The 20,854-nt window shown below is 39.0% G+C and overlaps 3 protein-coding genes across 4 annotated transcripts; 2 read left to right on the top strand and 1 right to left on the bottom strand.

The window, feature by feature from the left end:
• The first annotated feature begins 458 nt into the window (after window positions 1-458).
• IFT46 (intraflagellar transport 46) lies at window positions 459-1,873 on the top strand. The gene is made up of 6 exons (XM_066398811.1): window positions 459-529; window positions 585-722; window positions 770-993; window positions 1,045-1,312; window positions 1,366-1,478; window positions 1,532-1,873. The coding sequence occupies exons 1-6, from the start codon at window positions 503-505 to the stop codon at window positions 1,836-1,838; spliced, it is 1,077 nt and encodes a 358-aa protein (XP_066254908.1). The 5' UTR covers window positions 459-502; the 3' UTR covers window positions 1,839-1,873.
• Window positions 1,874-2,748: 875 nt separating this feature from the next.
• LOC136414778 (uncharacterized) lies at window positions 2,749-3,623 on the top strand. The gene is made up of 2 exons (XM_066398961.1): window positions 2,749-3,154; window positions 3,217-3,623. The coding sequence occupies exons 1-2, from the start codon at window positions 2,876-2,878 to the stop codon at window positions 3,400-3,402; spliced, it is 465 nt and encodes a 154-aa protein (XP_066255058.1). The 5' UTR covers window positions 2,749-2,875; the 3' UTR covers window positions 3,403-3,623.
• Window positions 3,624-4,089: 466 nt separating this feature from the next.
• Window positions 4,090-5,766, bottom strand: PGAP5 (Per1-like protein PGAP5). 2 transcript variants are annotated; one of them, XM_066398960.1, is made up of 8 exons: window positions 5,669-5,766; window positions 5,487-5,613; window positions 5,053-5,402; window positions 4,835-5,001; window positions 4,686-4,765; window positions 4,485-4,622; window positions 4,303-4,434; window positions 4,090-4,250 (listed from the first exon to the last, which is right to left on the bottom strand). In XM_066398960.1, the coding sequence occupies exons 2-8, from the start codon at window positions 5,583-5,585 to the stop codon at window positions 4,110-4,112; spliced, it is 1,107 nt and encodes a 368-aa protein (XP_066255057.1). In that variant the 5' UTR covers window positions 5,586-5,613; window positions 5,669-5,766; the 3' UTR covers window positions 4,090-4,109. The 2 variants fall into 2 exon arrangements, with proteins under 2 accessions (XP_066255057.1, XP_066255056.1); XM_066398959.1 differs by having other exon boundaries at window positions 5,487-5,726.
• Between the last annotated feature and the right edge of the window lie 15,088 nt (window positions 5,767-20,854).

Raw genomic sequence — 20,854 nt, 5'->3', positions numbered from 1 at the left:
TGTATTCCTCAACCCAACCAAATCGTACTATAATTCCTTGAACTGGTACTCATCCCAGAAAACGGCAACAGGGTGCCGTTCTTTTGTTTCAAAGTTACTATGGTCTGAGGTAGCGCGACGTCATCAGATAAAAAGCGACCAGTGTTGCAAGAGTGTGAGAAATATCTTGGTTGGTTGGAAAAATAAAACTTGAAATAATTTTTCAGTAATGGTTCGACTAGAAGGGGTATGCAAAGGTGGGGCACTTTCGCAGGTGTTGACCACATTCACTTAAACGCGGTAAGTTTTTTACCACACACGTGAGGTAAAGTACTGCTTTTAGTTCGCAAATGCTCATAGGGAGAAACAAGTAAAATGAAGAAAGACATGCACTTTATAGACCACAGGCGACAAATGATTTGTGACCGTTGCTAGGCAGCTTTGAACATATACAAAATGTGGGTCTCGGAAGTGTAAACAGTAAAATTCTTCTGTTTGATCGTTTATGCCTCCATAGGCCACAATGCGGCGTTCATTTTCAATAGTTCACGTAAGTTTGAAAGATAAAATCGACAAAATTCTTTACTGTTCTTGCAACACTTCAGGATGATGACGATCTGCTCGACGACGAGCCAGATCAAATCGAGAAGTTTGATCTCAAGACCGGATTTTCTGACTCCGATGACCCAGAGCCCGATGACGACATTATTAGTAAACCCAGCCCTAAGAAACGTTCGCCAAAAGTACTGTTGCTAAAGTTGTTTTTTCAAATATAATGAAAACTTCTTAGGTACTGCTTGACCGGCCAGAGGTGGCCCTCAGGCGAAAATCCAGCGCTGGGCCTTCAAATAGAGCAGTTTCCAGCATCCCTAGTAAAACTCCCAATTCTAGTGATAGTGAATTTAGCGATGCAGACAGGAAACCCAAGAAGGTTTTAGGGGAATATGACCCCGCGCAATTTCACGATTTAACTGTAGACCCTGAGATTGCTGAAGTTTTTGAGTATATTACCAGGTATTAAATCTCTAATAAACACTGCTGGTTAAGCTTATAGAAGTTTCACAGATACACCCCCGCAAAAATGGCTTCAGACTACAAATTTAAGCCGTTCATCCCGGAATTTTTGCCTGCAGTTGGAGACATTGACGCATTTCTCAAAGTGGAACCGCCAGAAACGACACTTTCGGGCGACATTTTCGACGAAAATGTCCTGCAGTTGGGGTTGCTGGTCCTGGACGAGCCTGCTTCCAATCAAAGCGATCCACCTTTGTTGCATCTGCAGCTTAGAGCTGCTCACGATGAACCCATGGAAGAACAGGAACAAAAACACATTGTATATAAATATCCGGATATCTTCATTACCATTATGAAAATTAAGTTTTTCAGGTTGTCAAGAAGATTGATAATTTAGAGAAAAACTCCAAAGTAATCGACAAGTGGATCAAAGACGTGTCACACCTACATAAAAGCAAATCATCTCCAGTAGTCAGATATTCACAGTGGGTACCAAATTCCTCACAAATTTATTAATGTACCTATAAATACTTTCTAGGCCTATGCCAGATATCGACGACTTAATGCAGCAATGGCCGGAAGACTTGGAGCAAATGTTCAAAGAAAAAGGGTTTCCCAAGCCCGAACCCAATCAATTAGTGTCTGATTACGTGGAGGTTGTCTGCGACTACCTTCAAATTCCGACCTCCAAAAACAAGATTCAATCCTTGCATTTGTTATTTTGCTTGTATACTGCCACAAAACAAACTCAGCTCTATCAAGTGCAGTCCTCCCTCAATGAAACCACCACTAAAGAAGAGGCAAAAAATGAAAAAGGTGATGCTGACCAGTTGGTACTTGATTAGTTGTTATAACGTTTTATATGGTTGCGTTTTGATTTATGAAGAGGTGAAGTGAAATATGGTAGTGGTATGATATTTTGAAATGAATCCAAACGGGTATGTTGTTAATTTTTCCCTATGTTACGTACAATTGGAATAGATAGCATAAGCATAACAATAGATAAATGTTTACAACATTGTTATACGTATTCATCATCAGTCAGTAAAATTTATTTACAACCTATACGTATGTATATACATGTCTATTGAGGCAAAATGTTTGCAAATTGTTTCTGACGCAAATCGTTCGTTCACGCAACAGTAATGAAAACGTATTTTCTTGTTGGAAAAATGTCTAGAACTTTCTGAATCTTTGGTTTCTTCGTTAAATGCAATTGCCCTTCGCCAAAATGCTAAGAAGAAGGGACTTCTCTTGGCATGATGGCGAAGAGTCGTAATGCAAGGAAGTTTCGGATCCAATGGTTAAAATGTCACGACTAAATTCTGGTTTCTGCCGGTTAAAAACTGCGATTACAAATGCAATTAATTGTACGGAAATAGCCGTCTCATTCAAAGGTTAAGATGGCGTAGAGCTTTGAAGTAAAAATAGTGAAGTGCACAAAAATGAGAATGCTATGGTTAGAAAGCATTTTCTTAACATGTTTGATAATTAATGAATAATAACACAAAAGATAACACTGCTCTCCCGCCTGATTAATAAATAGGATTCCAGATTTTGGTAATTTAACACGTGAAATTTGCACTTTAGGACCAAAAAGTGCGACTATCCCGATCTAAGGAGATAGCATAAACTCAAACATCTCGATTTTAATAGTCCTTGCATTTATTTCTTTATTAAACACAAACAGGAAATAGAAAAACCTTTAACACGTAATATTTATTTCATTCTAAACTTAAAAAAAAAACAAGAATCGAATACACATTTCACAACCGCAATAACTAAAAGTAATTAAATTACTTCTGCAATTTGATAAGGGGAAGCTTTACAAACCTAATCCGCTGTTGATTCATTAACTCAAGTTCTTTCATCATACAGATCAATGTATTATTTAAGCAGCCGGAATACGCAAAGCAATATCATTTGCTCAGTAAGCAGGTTAGAAACAAGTATTTTGGCCAAATATATAATGGCCAAAGTAATAACAAACATCCTCATGAGCAGCAGCTCTAGTGGTAGTTCAGTGCAAATTCCTCAATCAACGGTTCAAAGTGAGAGACGTGTGATTGATTTGCAGGAAGTGTCCTGGCATGACACGTACAGAGACTGTTGGATAGTGGTTTATGATCGAGTTTATGACATTACCAGATTCCTAGAAGAGGTATATAGCTGTTAATTATAAATGATTAGGAACGTTTTAATTATTAAAGATTTTATTTGCAGCATCCAGGTGGAGATGAAATTCTTATGGAATATGCGGGGCGCGATGCTAGTATAGCCTTTAGAGGCACAGGACACTCTGGACAAGCCGTTCAGCTGCTGGAAAAATATTTCATAGGAGAACTTCCAATGAAGGAAAGGATATTTCGCACTTCCGGAGGGCTTATACTTTCAGACATGCCTATATAGCTGCTTTTTAGATATTCCCCGTATTTATGTTCCCAGTCAGTATTAGATTCAAGGATTAAAGGAATTAATTTATATTTAATTTATAACAATATTTATTTATAAAACGTGTCAGCAGCGGATAATTAGGTTAGTTAAATTTCATTAATAAGTGAACTTTGAAGATGTCAGTATTGTTCTCTTGATGCAAAACTAGTAGATATACTAACGTACAAGTTTAAGAGGTTTATCTGTTTTTTTTTCTGAATAAATTTTTGGTATTATCACGAGGTGTTCTGGGAATTTGTCAGTTATATAATATGGAATAATCAAGCAAAATATGTATGAACAAGTGAGAATAAGGACAAGCATCCCACAAACGAAAATAAGACATATGATACCAAAGGAAGAAATCGCTTATCTCCGAGTTTGAATTGCAGGCGAAACATCCTCACCTCAAAAAATTTAAGTAGTCGTCATAAAATCTAAGATAAAAAAGTACACTGGACAGTGCTGTGTCAACACTCTAAGAAACATACGACCATTTACGTCACTGTATGATTTAACACATAAAAATAGTGCATCATTGCCATTTTCTGCGCAGATTTCGAGTTTTCTTTGGATGAGTTCCGCGCAATAACAACAATTAATTTTCTCTATTGGAAGACACAATAAACAAACATTCACTACTATATTTCTATTAAAACATTCTCATATTATAGCAATTCATGTCACCTATGCAACTTGTACCTCTTGCACAGTAACAGGTACAAAAACAGACCCCCAATTCCCCACATATACATATTAATTACGTTCGACTCTTTCGGCATTTCACATTTACTGATAGCATAGTTATTTGCAGCAAACACCCCCTGCAAATGGCAACACAATTGTATACATTTTACATATATTTAGTGCAATTACCAAAGCATAATTCGGGTTATCTTTGTTGCGCCAACTGAAGCTTGGGATTGTAATTTCAATTCCGTCTCCAATCGGGAGTTGTCTAGTACAGCCATGATGTGTATGTCCAGAAAGGGCCAAACGAGGCTTAATCTTCATCATTTTTTTAGTACTATAGAAAATGTTTGTAATAATTTTCTTACTTGTCTCAGAATTTGGTATGTCGCTGCTTTGCTTAGACATTCCCAGGTTTCCCTGAACAGTTCCTCCTCTCTCTGAGGAAGCGGGGCAGCGTCAAAGTCTTTGCAATCTTTATCGGAAGCCCGATATAAGGGATAATGCTTTAAGTAAGTTCACAAATATTAAATAGAAAAATTTTAAAGTTTTTTTGGGATGTTACTAACCTGCATTAGAATAGGTTTACTATATTTATCCAATTTTAAATTGCAGCCTGTTTTGAAATTCTGAGTGCAAGCCAATGTTCCTAGAAATGAGTACATGAATCATGATCCCTTATGATTTTTTTGCAAAGTCATGTATCCTTGTGACTTACTCTGAATTTTGGCCAATTCCTCTTCTGCAGGTTTACACAAGAAACATCCATCTCCCTCCAATGCCATACTATTTACAAGAACAAAATGATTTCCTCTCACACTCACCAATCGTACAGATGGAGCATTAAATCCTTTCTCAAATCTTGCTTTTAAATAGGGATTAACACTGAAACAAGCAAGAATGAACTACTTCCCTTTACAGCAAAATTCCTCTTACTGGTAATGAAATCCAATATCATGATTCCCCACTACAACATTCATGCTCGTCCCTTCAGGGACACTAAACAAGCTATAGAATCTAGCAATATAATAGTCAAACTCCTTCTTAGAGCTGTATAAACCTTCATCAAACAGATCTCCTAAGATAAATACTTGTTCAGGCCTGTGGATGGTAATTGCAGTTTGGAATGCCCTATACATTTGCCACTCACGCCTTAGTTTGTCAAACCAGTGCCCATGGCGGGAGCCAAGGAGGTGGGTGTCAGCCAGGATCATTGCTTTCACTGGCGGTTCGCTTGATGTTATGTTGGGGTCTTGTTTTGAGGGGTCTAAAGATGGCCATGTGCACTTGAAAATAAATTTTTTGGTTTTGGTACTTGGTGTGTCTTAGGTAAGCCACATCCTATTGGTATACATAGAGTTGATGCTTACAGTTATCTGCGTTGTGTAGAATATTAGAAATTCACAATAAAAGAGCAGGAAACCCAGACCCAAAAAGGTTCTCCTTAAGAAATAAATGGGGGGATTCATTTTTCATATCAAAAATGATTTGGTGCCGCTATTTAAAAGTCAATTTTAAAAATTGAGAAATGACAATGAAATACTGATCTTACTAAGTAGGGTTTAGGTGAGAAATTAGCCGTGTAAATTTATTTCTAATTCCTTTCTGTAAGACTTTGTTTTTATCCAAATAATAACACAAATTACTTTATAACCTAACTTTTCTAATAAACGTCAATCAAGAAATATAAAATTATTACAGTTTGCTGTGGGGCATATTGGTGACAAATATATATAGTGCTAACCCTGCTCGTCAGATGGAAATACTTATGATTCGTAGCGCACGAGCTTCAAAATACACCACCAAATTTAAAAATGTGCTGCAATTTTCTCAATATTAGCGCGATCAAATGTAAATTATAATACAAATAGGTCAACACCAATGAAAAGGGAGATATACTATCAAATTATTTATAAATTAATTCCTAAGTTGTCGGAAAGTCAACAAAGTTGGACAACGTTGTCGCAATCGAAACCAAAACATGACGAAAATTCGCCTTCCCATTCCCATTCATGAGGCAGGTTTGCCATGCGCTCGTTCCCTGTTTGTATGGTTTATTCACGCTTAGTCGATCCTGGTATTCCTGGTATATTTACGCAGATATGGACTGGTTGATCGCGTGGTAGTGATTGGATTTATCATTTGATGGTTCAAAGAAACCCAGTAACCATTTTATTCGACGTTAGAAAAACTTTACTGGTAAATTCCTTAAATCACCTGTTGAGAATTTTCGGAGTGTTTTAATCATTCGATTATCTGTGCAAAAAATATTATTAGCGTTTAATTAAGAACGTTTTTAATTACCATTTTTGTAATTGGTGACAAATTTGTTATTTTTCAACGGTGCGACCTTACCAGCAACAGGTATGAAATTGTCATTTTTTAACGCAAATAATTTATATATTATTTGCTTATCTATACACCGTAATTCTATGTTTCACTGCATGGAGTATAATTTTAAAAATAACACGAATACGTTTAAAATAAATAAGTAACATTTATGTGCATTTCAAAGGTAATCATTAAAAAATACCTCGAGTAGGCGTTGAAATATCGAAGGCACGTCTGGGATCAATTCATCCGGTTGTCAGATGTTTGGTGGTAAATAGTAATTTGTTCAATCAACGCCCTGCGTTTGGGGTTTACCGCCTACTGCGATGTGTTTTTTTAGCGATCACCCCTTCACTTCCGACCCCGACCCTAGAAGTGAATAACACACTGATGATGACGAATCCCCAACTTCTCCTGTAAGGTAATTTAATAACGATTAATGTGAGGTGATTTAGTATAAGGAAATAAACACAATTAAGTTCCTGTTTATTACCTTGGCGCGCTTTTTAAAATGTGTTTATGGGACATTCGGGCGCCCAAAAAGTAGTGCAGCAATATGGCTCCCGAAAGATACCTACGCCGGTTGCATACGTCACAAAATGGCGTAATAAAACAGGGGAAGTGGGAGCAGCCGGCCATTTTGTCGCGCTTCTTGGTCCAGATGCCCGCATGTTAAATTCAAGCTTTAACACGTCTTCGTCGTCCGCCCGATTCGGAAAATGTCCGTTAAAGTTCCTTTAAGATTGGGTCAGAAGATCGCTCTGGGGAGCCATCGATCTCTGCTCCCTTGGTAAGCCGAGACATAGTGAATCTCCACTTTGCTGCACCAGACAGGGATACAAAAATCTAACAGATCCAATACGGCAACCCTCAGTGTAGACGCAATAAGTTGGCCATATATCAGTCATTTACAGGGGAATAAATAATGAGCACATAATAAATCTCCCCATTCGCATATAAATATGCACCATTCATCAAACTGTCAGGGCGGTTTTGTGGAAGTTATCTATGGGCTGCCTACGGGCCTAGGGGGATGCACCTTGACGTGCGGCGTGCTTACGTGCCTTCCCGCACGTTTTCAATGGAAGCGGTCACAATAAGACTATGGAGGGTGGACGTGGAACAGAGAGGGATGATTAATTAGATTTACTGGAAGTTGATTAAAAATGTGAAACAGGTAATTAGTTTACTTATAGGAAATTGTCGTTCGAGAACAGGGCCGGCCTCAGCAGGTCTGGCGTTTCGCACGAAATTTTTAATCACCGCCCCCCTGCCCCCCCGAAAAGCCGCCGCCCTTCCTGGTCTGCCGTCCAGTCTCGCCTTCCATGAGGCCGGTGCTGCTCCAGAATTTGAATGATGCAAAATTTTAGTCGGCATTATCAGAGGGTTCAAGCTCCTTTGAGCGCGTTTCCGGACTTGCGTTCATGGGAACATTTACCCCTTTTCTCCATAGCAGCAACTGAAATAATTGAAACTGCATAGCAGATTAATAGATTCATTTATCGTCGTGGTTGGTCGTTTCGTACCGTGTAATTATATTGTTTTTGAGTTATTTATAATGCTTCCCAAAATGTCTGGGGCCTAATAAAGCCAATGAAGCGCTTACACGTATGGGGTTAATTGGCTTGACTCCTTTAAAGTTTAATTACGTTTCTACTTAATATAATTTGGTTATTCATATGCCATCATGTACCCCTTACACGTGTATGGCCAGGACTGTATAGCCTCGACAGAGATCGGCGTATGCTCTATTAATGGTGCTCATAAATCATAGAGAAGAGCAACCTGACCCATTTCGGCTCGGAAAATTAGGTTAAATGAAAATCGATCTTCAAGAACAATCAATCAAACAAAACAAAAAGCGCAAAAGGAGACTAACAGGAACGTACACCTAATTTATTTAGGTTAGCGATGATTGTTCTTTTATTGCGGCTCAAAAGATCCTAGGAGAGTGAAAAATCCAGAAGGGGTGATTGTGATTTTTATTCATTTTATTCAATAAATCATTCCGCATCTGTAGCTAGAGTTTCCCCCTTTTGTTGATGCCAAAAGTTGCATACGCGATTTACAACTTTTGGGACTTTTTGCTAGCGAAAAGAGGACGTGATCGGTTCGAAACTGAATGCCGTAAACAATGCATTTACATGACCTTCCACCACAATTTTAATATTAGAAATACGATATGTACCTGACTCCATGTAAAACCCGATAAACTGAGGCATTTAAAGTGACCATGATCATGGTCAATAGTTGGGTATTTAGCTGCTTATCAGACCTCGGTTTGAGCGACGGTTGAATATTGCCGATTTTACGCGCCGCTGTGCGAATTGCGTTCTGAATTTGTTAAGAGTTTAGTTAATTAACGATAACTTTTCTCGGTCGATTTGAAGGTAAGCGAGTTTCTCGCGCGCAATAATCTTTGAAAAAAATCCAGAAGATGGCATCATGTGTAGTAATTAGCCACACGTGTAGGAAACATCCTCTCTTGATAACGTGGCATTTTTTGCATCTAGGCAATTAGGTACTCAACTTTTTTCCTCTAACGAGCTGCAGAAACACGTGCTCAAAGCTTATCTGCGTTATATGCGGGATAATTATGTAATGATATATGACATTGCTGACATTTCACGTTGCTATACGGCAGCTATTAAGGTCTCATTTTAAGCTTCAACCTTAAGTCTATTTTCTTCTCAATATAGCATTAAGTAGCTTTATCATACTGCATTCACTTCCACCAAAGCGCGAACTCAATTAAGTTTTTCTCGTGAGTTTTCAGGGCTGCTTAGTCGGATAGAACGATTCCCTGGAAATCTTGAAATCATTGACGTGCGCTGATGATGCATGTGACACTTATAAAATTACCTGCCCATTTCTATCTTCACAGGCATTCGAAAAATGTTTTTAGTGTTGGAATTCTAACAAAAACACTCTCTTTATCGCACCTCACGCCGGTTTGTCGATAAATATGTTTATAAAAATTGGCGCTTACGTCGTCATCCGGGTAAATACTTTGTTGTTGAGTACTTGCCTCTCGGATAATGCACATTTAATCCATGTTTTTGCCTATGAAGACCTTGGTTGGTTCTCCATTATTTATATGCGGAGGCGCTTAAACAGAAGATACATATAAAAATAACATCCTCCACATTTCTAATTCCGATTCGAGTCAATTGGACGCTCCCTGGAAATATATTTTATTCATGGAATGAAACACCCACGCGTTACGTCAAATCTTTCCCATCTTTACGGACAATCTGGGAAGCAATTTTCTGGTGTATAAAAGGAGGTCGGCGGAAAGTGGGATTATGGTATTATTTGGATTCGATTGTTGGTGATAATGGCTGGCCCATTGGAGAATCATCTTGTTTACGACCTATATTTGGGTTTCTGATTAATAATGCGTATTATTTCAATAACCGATTTCCTTTTTGTGGTGGTAATGGTCTCTCGCGACCAAAACTGTCCGTTAAGTATCATTGCGACTAGGCATGCAAAAAGTTTAAAATTAAAAATAACAAGTTTCTACACATTCCAAAACACGACTTTTCGAGGACGCTCCCATTTTAAGACATTGCTGTCTTCACCAAGTTATCAAGAAAGCCTATATCCTTTGCATCTCCGAGGCGTTGAATGGCTTTATGACCATATTCGCCACCACATGCCATCAAAATTGCCCATTAAGCTTCATCGCAATTAGGTATTTATAAAACTTAAAACTGAAAGCGACCAGTTCATCGATGTCCCAAACATGAGTTTTCAAGAAAGCTTCTATTTTTATACACTGACTTTCTTCTTCACCAATTTATCAAGAAAACCTATGTCCCTTATATCTCTGTTGCTTTGTATGGCCTAACGAACACATTCGCCCCATCAAATTCACTTAATTAGTGGGGACTCCAACGAAGCATGACTTTATCATTATCGGCAGCGCAAAAGATGAGCTAAACCCATCTTTAAGAAAATTGGCGCCCCCGCGTTGACGCAGCTCCTCGGCAAACTCTTGAGGTGAGACCCTCATTAATTTCGTGCGCAAACAATTCGAAATCAAGCTTGAAAACAACAAAACTTGATTACACCCATTGCACGGTAATGTTGTTTACAACTACAGTATAAATAGGTCGCAAAACTGAGCTTTCTTGGAAACAAGGAAAGAACCTTTGATGCGCTTCTGAGAGTTAATTTTCTTCTTAATGACGAATTTGCTCGCGGTTTAATAAAGAAAAGTGATTAATAATTGAGTTTACTTCGTACTTTAAAACTATGATGCACAATGTAGCAGATTATGAATTAATTTAAAAGGTAAATGCGAGCTAAAATACTGCGAGTGTGTGTTTATATACGTCTACGCTAAATTATTGTTTATCAAGTGCAAAATGGTGCTAAAAATTACCTACCACAAATAGTGAACAGTTCATTTATTTAAGTTATTGCAGCGTTCGTGGATTAATTGCTACAATTTACAATAGACATTATATTTATTTATTGTCATAACAAGATAACTCATTACTTATGTGTAAAATGAGAGCGAACTGTAAGCTATGCACGTCCCCATTAGAGATCTCATACGCTTTCCCCTCTTGGATGTTTTCGAACTCTCTGTAAATATGGCAGAGTAAATGAGAGCCTTGTTAATACTTCTGATGCTACATGAATCCATTACATGCTTAATAATAACGCCCTGTAAGTATGACCTATATGCTCATTTTTAGTATTTGTATTTGCCTGTCCTCAATCCTCATTACTATCCCCCATTTCCAACAAGATAAGCGCTCGCGGCTCTTTGAACAGAAAGTATCACTCAACCAGTGCGAATTGCGAGAAATTGTCGCCGTACACTTGACAACGTTGCATCTCGGTTACGAATGCGTACTAGTGCGCTCTCTGTCTCGTAAACAATTACCCTTATGATGCGATCCTTCTCAGTATCGGCGAGTCCGTCGGCCTACGTCCTACGTACGCTTTAGTTTTGGTGGTGCGCGTGCGACAGGCGATGTTTACTTTGCAATATTTTTAATTTTCTCGTGCATTACTCAGTTGTTTTGCCATTATTCGTATATTCATGTTCGATACGTGGCCCGTGGGATAAAGTGCTCGTCGTCTCTCTTACGTATTCGCAGTGTGTGGTTTGCAATGGGAATGGGTGTTTTTTTCGTGCCTGGGATATGGACATAGGGTAAAAACGTTCATTCACTTTTCATCACGTTAAAGGCTGGGACTAGACTCGATATAGTGCCCGAAGCTAGGGTCTTGTACGTAGCTATTGGATTTGTCACAATTTTGTGTAAGTTACCTCAACCAAATGCCCAAAATCAGTCTTGAATGGGAACTTCTGTAAAAGGTGAATGTCTGCGCAGCACTATGCACTCAGATCTTTTGCTCGCCCCGTGTTGTTATTGTGCCGTTCCAAATACCTTCACGTGATAAGCTAGAATCAAAACAAATGCCATAAATGAATGCTGGAGCATGGAAATTTTTTCATAATTTCTCATACTTCATCTCAATTAGGTTAGTTCTGTTTCTGTCCAACTCACAGAGATAAACAAGTGAAGTCGAAAAAATGTCACCCGCTTTCACCCAAAATCAAAAAGCTAAAATGACATAGCTTTTCGGTTTATTTGATTTTTCTCTAGTTGATTTAGGCAATTTTTCATAAATTCCCCTCCTTAGGAGGTTTTCCTGTGAGCTAAGTTGGTGCTATGTCGATCCTGCATGGATATCTCCTTTGAGGGAAATGGAACTGCCCTTATTTAATGCAGGTATAGTCATGGCCCCAGAGGCATTTTAAAAAAGTTCTCAGTGTACTTAATGCAGGTGATACTTAATTGCAACTTTACAACTAATAGGCCTTTTTTGAATGGGATATCCTGTTGCTCTTTTTGCGTATTAATCCTGTGTGTGTTCGGTTCCCTTCATACTGTTTTATTCAGTCGTTACCTGAACCCATTCTGTGTACAGTTAAAACGCAAAATTATTTCAATTCCAGGTGCTACTTTCACCTCAAATTTGCGTATTTACATCTCGGCTTCGATTGCCACAATCAACCAAGTTCAAAGGAAACAAGTTGCCTCATGATTACTTTTTTTTACTTTAGGAACAACGGCTCACACACAGGTAGAGGTGGATGGAGCAGTGTCCTCAGTTTATTTTTATACTACAAACGTGATACAGAAAACTTACGAAAGAGAGAAATTTTTTATTGACGAAACCTTTACACCTTTAAAAAAGACAATTAAAGAACACCGAAATTATGAGAAAGTTTCATAGGTTAAATATCTGTCAGCACGCCTTCAATAATGGTCATAGAATTAAATGAAAGAATGTTGAACATCATTACCAAAGAACCATTAGCGATGAAAGTGCATATATTTTACTTAGTATTAAAAATCGATGGGCGGTCTGTTCAGTAACCATAACACCTGGCTACATACGCTTCAATAAGAGGCCAATCCCAGACATATAAAAAGAAACCGAACACTGCAAATATCATTTAGAGCATTCACCAAAAGGGGGTTACACAGTTTCAAACAAGATAAATACAATGGTGAAGCAATCATCGGCCACAAACCTATGAAACATATTTATAATTATTATTCTATACCTGCGGGCGTATTTTTAAGGCAGTAATTGTATTTGTGCGCGATTTTATAGTGAATTTTATTATGTTTTACTACGTGACTTACTACAAACTATTTCCGTTTGGGAATTTCTAATAACTCATCCAATTACTCTGTACTTATCCGCGTTATTAATACCTCCACATTCTTGTAGTAGGGCCCACAACACTAAAGTTTCAAGGTGACATTGGTGCTCCAAAACACGCCGAATGAGGTGATAGGGGACTGACAAACCTCTGTCGATCAGGTGAAGTGGAACATAAGGAAAAATCGAGGGTGAAAGCAGTAGGAAAGTAAACACTGAGCAGTGCTTATTACCTAACTTTTGTACGCCGCTAAATCGGGCTTAACTTAGTGCGAACCGTGACGAATTAGCCTGGCTGTGGGGACTCAAGGTAGAATGGTTTTAAAGTAAACAAACCGTTTGACCCAGTTTACATGGAAGCTAAGTACGAACATGAGATGCTGTTGTCAAAACACACTTTGCTTCGCTGAACGATAAGTAAATGCACATTGCGTGTAGCGTATTATGGCGGTTTTGGGCCATAGTAAATATCCCGTAAATATCAGGAGTTAAGTAAGACTTAGCACGGGTCCTGAGCGTACGGTGCATTATATCATAGGGAGATGATAACTGGCAGAGAAAAATGCCAGTTTAGGACGAAGATCAAAAGAAGAAGTATTAAATTCTCCTGATATACTGTATAAAGCATTATAATACTAAAGAGGTTGTTTATGCCAAGGTTTTTACTTTCGATGAAATTATCGAACTTTGCACGCTGCAATTAAATTTCTAAAATGATTATTCCTCTTTCCATTTTATGTGCTGCCCGGATTTCAACGTTAATAAAGTCGCAATTGTTTATTGTCCTTTCCAACCTTGCCAGATAATGAGGAATAAATTTTTCGTATTTTAATAATTTCGCCGATAAACGTCCCAAAATACATTCCTGATTTTGATTTAGATTTTCAGTAATAAAGCGATAAGTTTAATGTGGTTACTGTGAAGGTCAAGAGCTGGATTACTGTAAACAACACATAGTTTGTAGGTTTTTCGTCACGAGGGAAATCTTCAAAAAGCCTGGTGTTCTGGTGACCAGGTAGTGTGGGATTTGCCTACCCACTAAAAATCTCGGGATCACAGAACCTTATCGGCCTCCGAACCCATCCCTGAGGGACATGTCGTCAGGGCCGGAGAGGACTGCGAGTAGCTACTATCTACTCCACTAGTCTTCTGCTAGTCGATCTCGCATCCTCCTCATCTGTTGCGTTTTCCAACATTTACTGTCTCTGGTTCATTTCGGTGTAATGTACTTCTTTCCGCCCTTAGTGTAATCGAAAGGGCTTCGGTGATGGCTTCGCGCCTCCCCATGCTCAATTTGTGTCCTTTCAAGTTGCGGGCAACGCCACTCTTCCCCCTTACAATTACTTTATCCATGTCCTTCTGGTCCAGTATCCTGTTGTTCCTCATCATCAATCCTCATATATATGTGAGCTTTCATGAAGAAAATGATAGAGGACTTGTTAGTTCGTTTTAACGTAAGCGTAAGAAAAATGATGGAGAGTTTGTAAGTATGGGAAAAATGATGGAATGTTGTTTATTAATTCTTTTTAATGTAAACATATGCTCTCGGGGGTGGTCGCGGCGCCTTGTGTTGGGGGACCTCTTTCTTGAAAGTAAAGCAGTGTTCCAGAGACTTCCGTTTGTTTCATTTACAAAAAAACCTAATCTGACAAATACATCCGACAAAAATTATTGCTTTTTCCTTCGGCAGTGGAAACTGTTCCTGCATGTTTGCGTTTTCTCTTGAGATGCTTCTGTTTGCGTTGTGGAATCCTTTCTTGCATGGGCGCCCCTGGGTGTTTACTGGCCCCTTCATCTTAACCCTCTATGGCCCTTTTTACCCCGAGGACTGGTTTCTGACGATGCAACAGGCCATTCCTCCGGCAGACTAGCACCCAGGCGCTCCCCCGTTTTACCCATTGAACATCCACCCTTCTGCCTTCCGTGTCCGTTACCCCTCTCTCCCCCCTACTGCGGGGTTGGTTGCCCGGGCTCTGGGGCCGAGGCATTCGGGGGTCTCCACGTGGAGGTGCGGACGCGTCTTTGACCCCAGTTCGTAGGTATTTTCTCGAATGTTTATCCCTGTGGTATACGGCTTGAAGTCCTCGGAAAATACTTGGATCGAAGTCCCTCGAATCCAGTTTTAGGAGACTATAAATACGCATTTAAATTTTCATATTTCCACAGATTAAATGAGTGTGAAAATTCGAGATAATCTTAGGGAAATGTTTATAGAATAGCGGCCAAATAGTAGCAAAATAAGCATAGAAGCTGAGGAAATTTATCATTTTGGAAATAACATATGTTGTGCGGTTCGAGCCATTCTGCTCCGCTGTTTGAAATCAGCCAATTTTATTTAGTCGGAAGTTCATTAGTTTGCAGTAATATTAAATTAGATTAGATTAAATCTAATCTATTCTACCTCACTACCTTGAATTCGTGATAATCCTTATTGGAATCTTGGCTCAATAGAATAAATGTCGAGGTAGTACAGAGTTGTCAGAACTAAAGGAGTATCGTCTGCAAAGGTTTAAAACTAGGAGAAAAATCGGTTTTTCCTGTTGTTAAAGCCGTGCTAATCAACGGCCTGCTAGCTTTCCGAATGAATGAAAAGTATTGAAGTCCCTATGGGCCATAATGGATGTGAAGCCCCCGTCTGGGCGTGCCAATGCATCGACCTCGACATCGAGGTCCTCAACTTTGCAGAGGCGTGATAGTGCAGGGGCATCTCGGCAATGCCCGTACAGAACTTCCTCCAGATTTCCCTTCAAGAGCCCCCGCGAGGGCCGTTCGCTCGAGCAGGCATTCTGAGGATCGTTTTGCATTCATCTCGGGAATATGGATCGTCTAGTTTTAGTAGGTTTCGTCCAGATCTTTTGCAGATTGTTTCAGACGGAATTCGGTTTTATTTCGAAGTTCAATGAGAATTCACACGGTGAGGTCACTGCGGTTTGCCGGAAATCTGGAGGTCGCAGGGCAGATGAGAAATCAACAGCGAACGCCGAAGAAGGAATTAAAGTTTCCGAAGTTTGCACCCTTGCGGTGCGGACGAGGCGGCTCCCGAGCCCTCCGGAGGGTCTTCTTCGCGCGCAGCGTCTCTTCAAAACTAATTGTTATTGCTGCCCACTTGTATTGTATATTATTAGGCTTTAAAATGATAGCTCGTGTCAACCATTTAAACGTGTGACGACTGACGAATCCCGGCCAAAAATAGATCCTATCCACAGATTCTGGCCTATCTTTATCGTGTGATTTGCAAAAAATCCTAACAGTGCTAGAACCAGCGGGACATATGCGTGATAATTCCTCAAAAACCTTCGCAGACAGTAGTCGTTTTGTAATGTTCATATCAAGTTTGTCTACTCGTCTGTAACGCCACTTTTTTATCTTCAAGATAATGAAATTGCGTTAAAAACACTTTTAATCGATACACGTACAACAATCGTTATTGTGCTGCACATCTTGTTTTCGGGATTTAATGTAAGTGAAGGTCGCCCGTTCCTTGACAACGCTGTTCAGTATTGCACCATGTTATTAGGTTTCGGAAATTTCCCCGTAACTTTCACCTGCAAGGGGCTAAATATAGCTGGTTAGCGGAGAAAAAACGAGCGTGCACCTCTACAGGGTGATTCATTAACAATGGGACGCCCGAAAGTTGGAAACGTTACACGTCAAATAGCGACGATTAGAGGAAATATGCCTTGGCCAAAAGTGGATGGTTTCGGATATATACAGGGTGTTGAAAGTTAAGCTTTTAATTCGCTTTTTGCCATTATTCTGAAAATATCTGGGTTAGACACTTGAAAGTTGTAAAGTTATGTTTTTTTTAGGTGACAAATTATACAGGGTGTTAGTAAATAAGCGCGAAAGATTTTAATGGGTGATTGCTGAGGTTGTTTAAGTAAAAAAGTTCATATAAACCCAGCTCCGAAAATGCTTAGTTTCCGAAGTACAGAGTGTTAAAGTTATCACACGGCCAAGCCATGACATATTTTTAAGGAAAAAAAAAGGCACGCCAACGATTTTTTTCAAATATTCCCTTAATTGTTAACAAAAAAGACCTCTCAGTGTTCTGTCGCTCATGTTTTCAAGATAAAAAATTATTTCAACGAATACGCCAGTCAATGAGGCGAAGAGACTCTTGTATCAAGACCGAGGGCAGTTATTTTCAACATTTATTATAATTATACTTAGTTTTAAAATAATTTTTCTTTTTTGTTAATAATTAATGGAACATTTGAAAAAAATCCTTAACATGCCTTTTTTCCTTAAAAGAATGTCATGGCGTGGCCGTATAAGAACTTTAACACTCTGTATCCTGGAAGCTAAGCGTATTCGGACCTGGGTTTATATGAACTTTTTTATTTAAAAAAACCTCAGCAATCGCCCATTAAAATATTTCGCATTTATTTACTAACACCCTGTATATTCTAGGAAATTACTTGGTTTGATTCGTTTTTAATTTCTGATATTATTAAATTTAAACATATTGATCGTCAAATAGATTTTTCTCGAAAACGAGTCGGGATATCGAAACGAAAAAATAATACATAATTCGTGGAAAAATGATTACTCTTTCAGATTTTGAGCTAAATTTCTTGTTAGACATACAGGGTAAAAAGTTACAAACTGTAAATTCCAAAAAACCGACCGTAAGAGAAACCCTCTACGAGCAATACGGAAATTGCAGAAGGTATCTTATTCGTCATCTAAAAAAATACAACTTTACAAATTTTCAAGTGTCTAACCTAGATATTTTCCAAATAATGGCAAAAAAGTAAATTAAAATATTACCTTTCAATATCCTGTATATCCGAAACTATCAACTTTCGGACAGGGCTTTTTTGCTCCAATCACCACCGTTTGGCGTGCAGTATCTCCAGCTTTCGGTTGCCTCATTGCTGATGAATCACCCTGTATAGTTAAATAGTTAGAGCAATTACCTATTCAACTAGCCACCACTTAGACCAATTAAACGTGTTACTTCATCGATGTTTTGTACGAAAATGTCTCATTGTTTACTGCAAAGCTTTATTGACTGATGCATAGAGCCGGATAGAGGTCAGATCTATTTATCGTCCGAGGGACCAGTGATCACGTACCTATCTGTCAGTGTTTTGATAATGCGTTCATGCGTACTGATAGCTTATTTTTCAGGTCGGGCGTTGCTTAAATAACCAAGATCTGTACATAAGTACGTATGGTACATAATACGTTCCGGGCTCTCCTCCGCCTAACCCACATCTGATTTTATCGTCCAATCCCTCATTTAATACTTACAAATATATGCTCTATTTATATTCCTTGTGTAATTTACGAATGTAGCGGGGTCAGGTCATGTGAGATTTAAATAGACGTATTGTTTTTACGATACGTCGGCTCGCACTTTTGGCATTCAATCAGCGAAAAACCTCTTCGATCGGAATCTTAGTGCCTGTCCAAGCTGGACCGAAGCCGGGGAAGAAAATTTCGATTTCAGCCAACATTGATTGGGCAATACCGATGTTCAGTTTGCCCACGTAATCATAGGTATGTCGTACGTAAACGGTAAATGACGGAAATAAGTGTCTGAATTGCTAATTCCCAACAAACAAGTTATAAATGTGTTTGTGGCGAGATTACGTACTTAGCCAGTCATTACAATAATTTATATGGAAATTGTTCTTGGCAAACTTATTTGTTTGATTAGAACATACTTAAATCTTTACAGTGTAAGGGGGACCGGAAACTAATGTTTTAACATTTTTTAAATATTTTTAATCAGTTATGTAATTGCCCTTATTACCTGCTACCTGGTTGCCACCTAGCGTGCCAGGTTTGAGTACCCCATCGATAAAAATCAATTGGTTTTTGAGCGAAATGTCTACGTAGACAGGGATATCATTAGAATTTTTAGTCTCGTACAAAGTGTTGTGCACCGATCGAAATAAACGGAAATCCCATGGTGTCATGTCTGGCGAGTGTGGTGGATGAGGTGTCTGCCAACCCGTTTCATGAATTTTCCCCGCGTTCGTCTTGTGCTGTGCGGTCTTGCATTATCCTGGCGCAGAATAACTCGTTTTCCTTTGACAATCGCTGCTCGCTGTAAAGTTCGGCATTTCCAATTTATTCAAGTTCGAGCACTCCAAAATTGACGACTCCGCCACACACACAGGCATTTTTTTTGGGGGCGTAAACCTGCCTTAGCAGTACTTCGTGGCATTTCATTCGAAGACAGCCACTGGTTTTGGACTGTCATACAGGAGCCATTTTTCGTTCCCGGTGATCGACCTATCGAAAAACGCTCCTGTAATGTGTCGTTCAAGCAATAAATTGCCTATTATAGGTCGGTTTTCTTCGGACAGATTATATGGCACCTAAGCACCTGCTCTGCTTAGTTTACCAATCTGCTGCGAATGTTCTCGGATGGTCAACCAAGGTTGACGTGGATTTGCTTCCACTTCCACCTTTGACACGCTGCCTAGAGTTGTTGGTTTCCCTGATTAGTACGGGTCGGAAAAATGAAAATTATCAGATGTTTTTTGTAACAATTGTTGCGTTACCACTCTTTTGATGCTCAAAAAGCATACAAGGCCGGATGTGTACCTCTTCTGGTATTTGACTGGCCATTGCCAAGCAAACAAGGCACATTAACCTTGAAATGTCTTTGACAGGACTTTATAGTATCTGCTGACAAATGACAAACAAACATTGGCATGCGCTGAAACGAAATCACTTTTCGGCTCTCCCTTGTACAGGGTGTTGACATAAATTCGCGTTTTTTCAGTTGCAGATTGTTGCATTTTATTTTTTCTTACGAAAACGGTTAACGTTACGAAAAATATTCAAGAGAGCTTTCTATTCAGAGAAACATGGAGCATTCAGAAAATTATTTTTATTTAAAAGAACCAGTGGCGTATCGTATTATTTTCCGTTTAAAATGTTCAGGGGCGCATCAATGGGGAAGTCACTGCTGGAATTAAAAACATTGTTTTCCCTTAAAGGATGTGTCTCTACACTTATTTTACGCCTCACAATTTCATAAAAATTTTCGTGCCGGAACAGACTTGTTAGGAAAAACCAGATTTTTTATTATTCTGTGTTTCGGACAGGAAGCGAAAACGGACCTGCGTTCATACGAACTTCTCTTTCTTAAAATCACTCGCAGATTCACCCCCTGAATTTGTTACATACTATTACGAAACGCCCGGTATAATGGGGAGAAACCGGGAAGCGATGTTTCACCTTTATAGACTCTTGTACCTTACGCGATGACTAAATTGCTGTTGCAGTGTAATCCCATCAAGGGTCATCAATCTAAATGCACCTGTTTACCAATACATGTTAAAACGTACTACTTATTACGTATACAAATAAATACAGCAGCGATCGATTTTTCGTTCAGTGACATGCTGAGCTTAACTGTGTCACAGACTGCTTCAACTAGGCAAAAAGCTCGGCAAAAAAGGAGTCGTGGGCTCGTGCAATAATTACAGAACTTCGTTCGGACGTCATAGAAGTAATCAATTTCCGACAAAAACAGCATAAAATTTCATGACGTGAACGGCAGTAAATATAAACCACAACCGTAATTGTACTTTACAGCCGAACAAGACCTCAAATTACACTCCGAACGTAAAGGCAGCAAAGTGATTATAGTTTAAGTGTTGTGTTTGCGGAAACGGCAATCTATAACTACACAACTCAAGAAAATGACTGAGTTGAAAAGTTTTTTTTCTGTTGATTTCAG

The sequence above is a fragment of the Euwallacea similis genome, chromosome 18 (assembly GCF_039881205.1).
Source record: "Euwallacea similis isolate ESF13 chromosome 18, ESF131.1, whole genome shotgun sequence".
Classification (NCBI taxonomy): Eukaryota; Metazoa; Arthropoda; class Insecta; order Coleoptera; family Curculionidae; genus Euwallacea; species Euwallacea similis.
Note: the sequence above shows the minus strand (reverse complement) of the source record. Positions and strands in the feature narration are given on the sequence as shown.

Excerpts from the sequence above, each read along its gene's own strand:
- LOC136414778 (XM_066398961.1), top strand. The coding sequence starts at position 2,876 with ATGTATTATTTAAGCAGCCGGAATACGCAAAGCAATATCATTTGCTCA. Across the intron at positions 3,155-3,216 it reads TTACCAGATTCCTAGAAGAG|CATCCAGGTGGAGATGAAAT; the intron begins GTATATAGCTGT and ends TTTTATTTGCAG.
- IFT46 (XM_066398811.1), top strand. The coding sequence starts at position 503 with ATGCGGCGTTCATTTTCAATAGTTCAC. Across the intron at positions 994-1,044 it reads GTTTTTGAGTATATTACCAG|ATACACCCCCGCAAAAATGG; the intron begins GTATTAAATCTC and ends GAAGTTTCACAG. Across the intron at positions 1,313-1,365 it reads AACAGGAACAAAAACACATT|GTTGTCAAGAAGATTGATAA; the intron begins GTATATAAATAT and ends TAAGTTTTTCAG.
- PGAP5 (XM_066398960.1), bottom strand. The coding sequence starts at position 5,585 with ATGAATCCCCCCATTTATTTCTTAAGGAGAACCTTTTTGGGTCTGGGT. Across the intron at positions 4,766-4,834 it reads GGAATTGGCCAAAATTCAGA|GAACATTGGCTTGCACTCAG; the intron begins GTAAGTCACAAG and ends ACTCATTTCTAG. Across the intron at positions 4,623-4,685 it reads GTAAACCTATTCTAATGCAG|CATTATCCCTTATATCGGGC; the intron begins GTTAGTAACATC and ends ACTTACTTAAAG.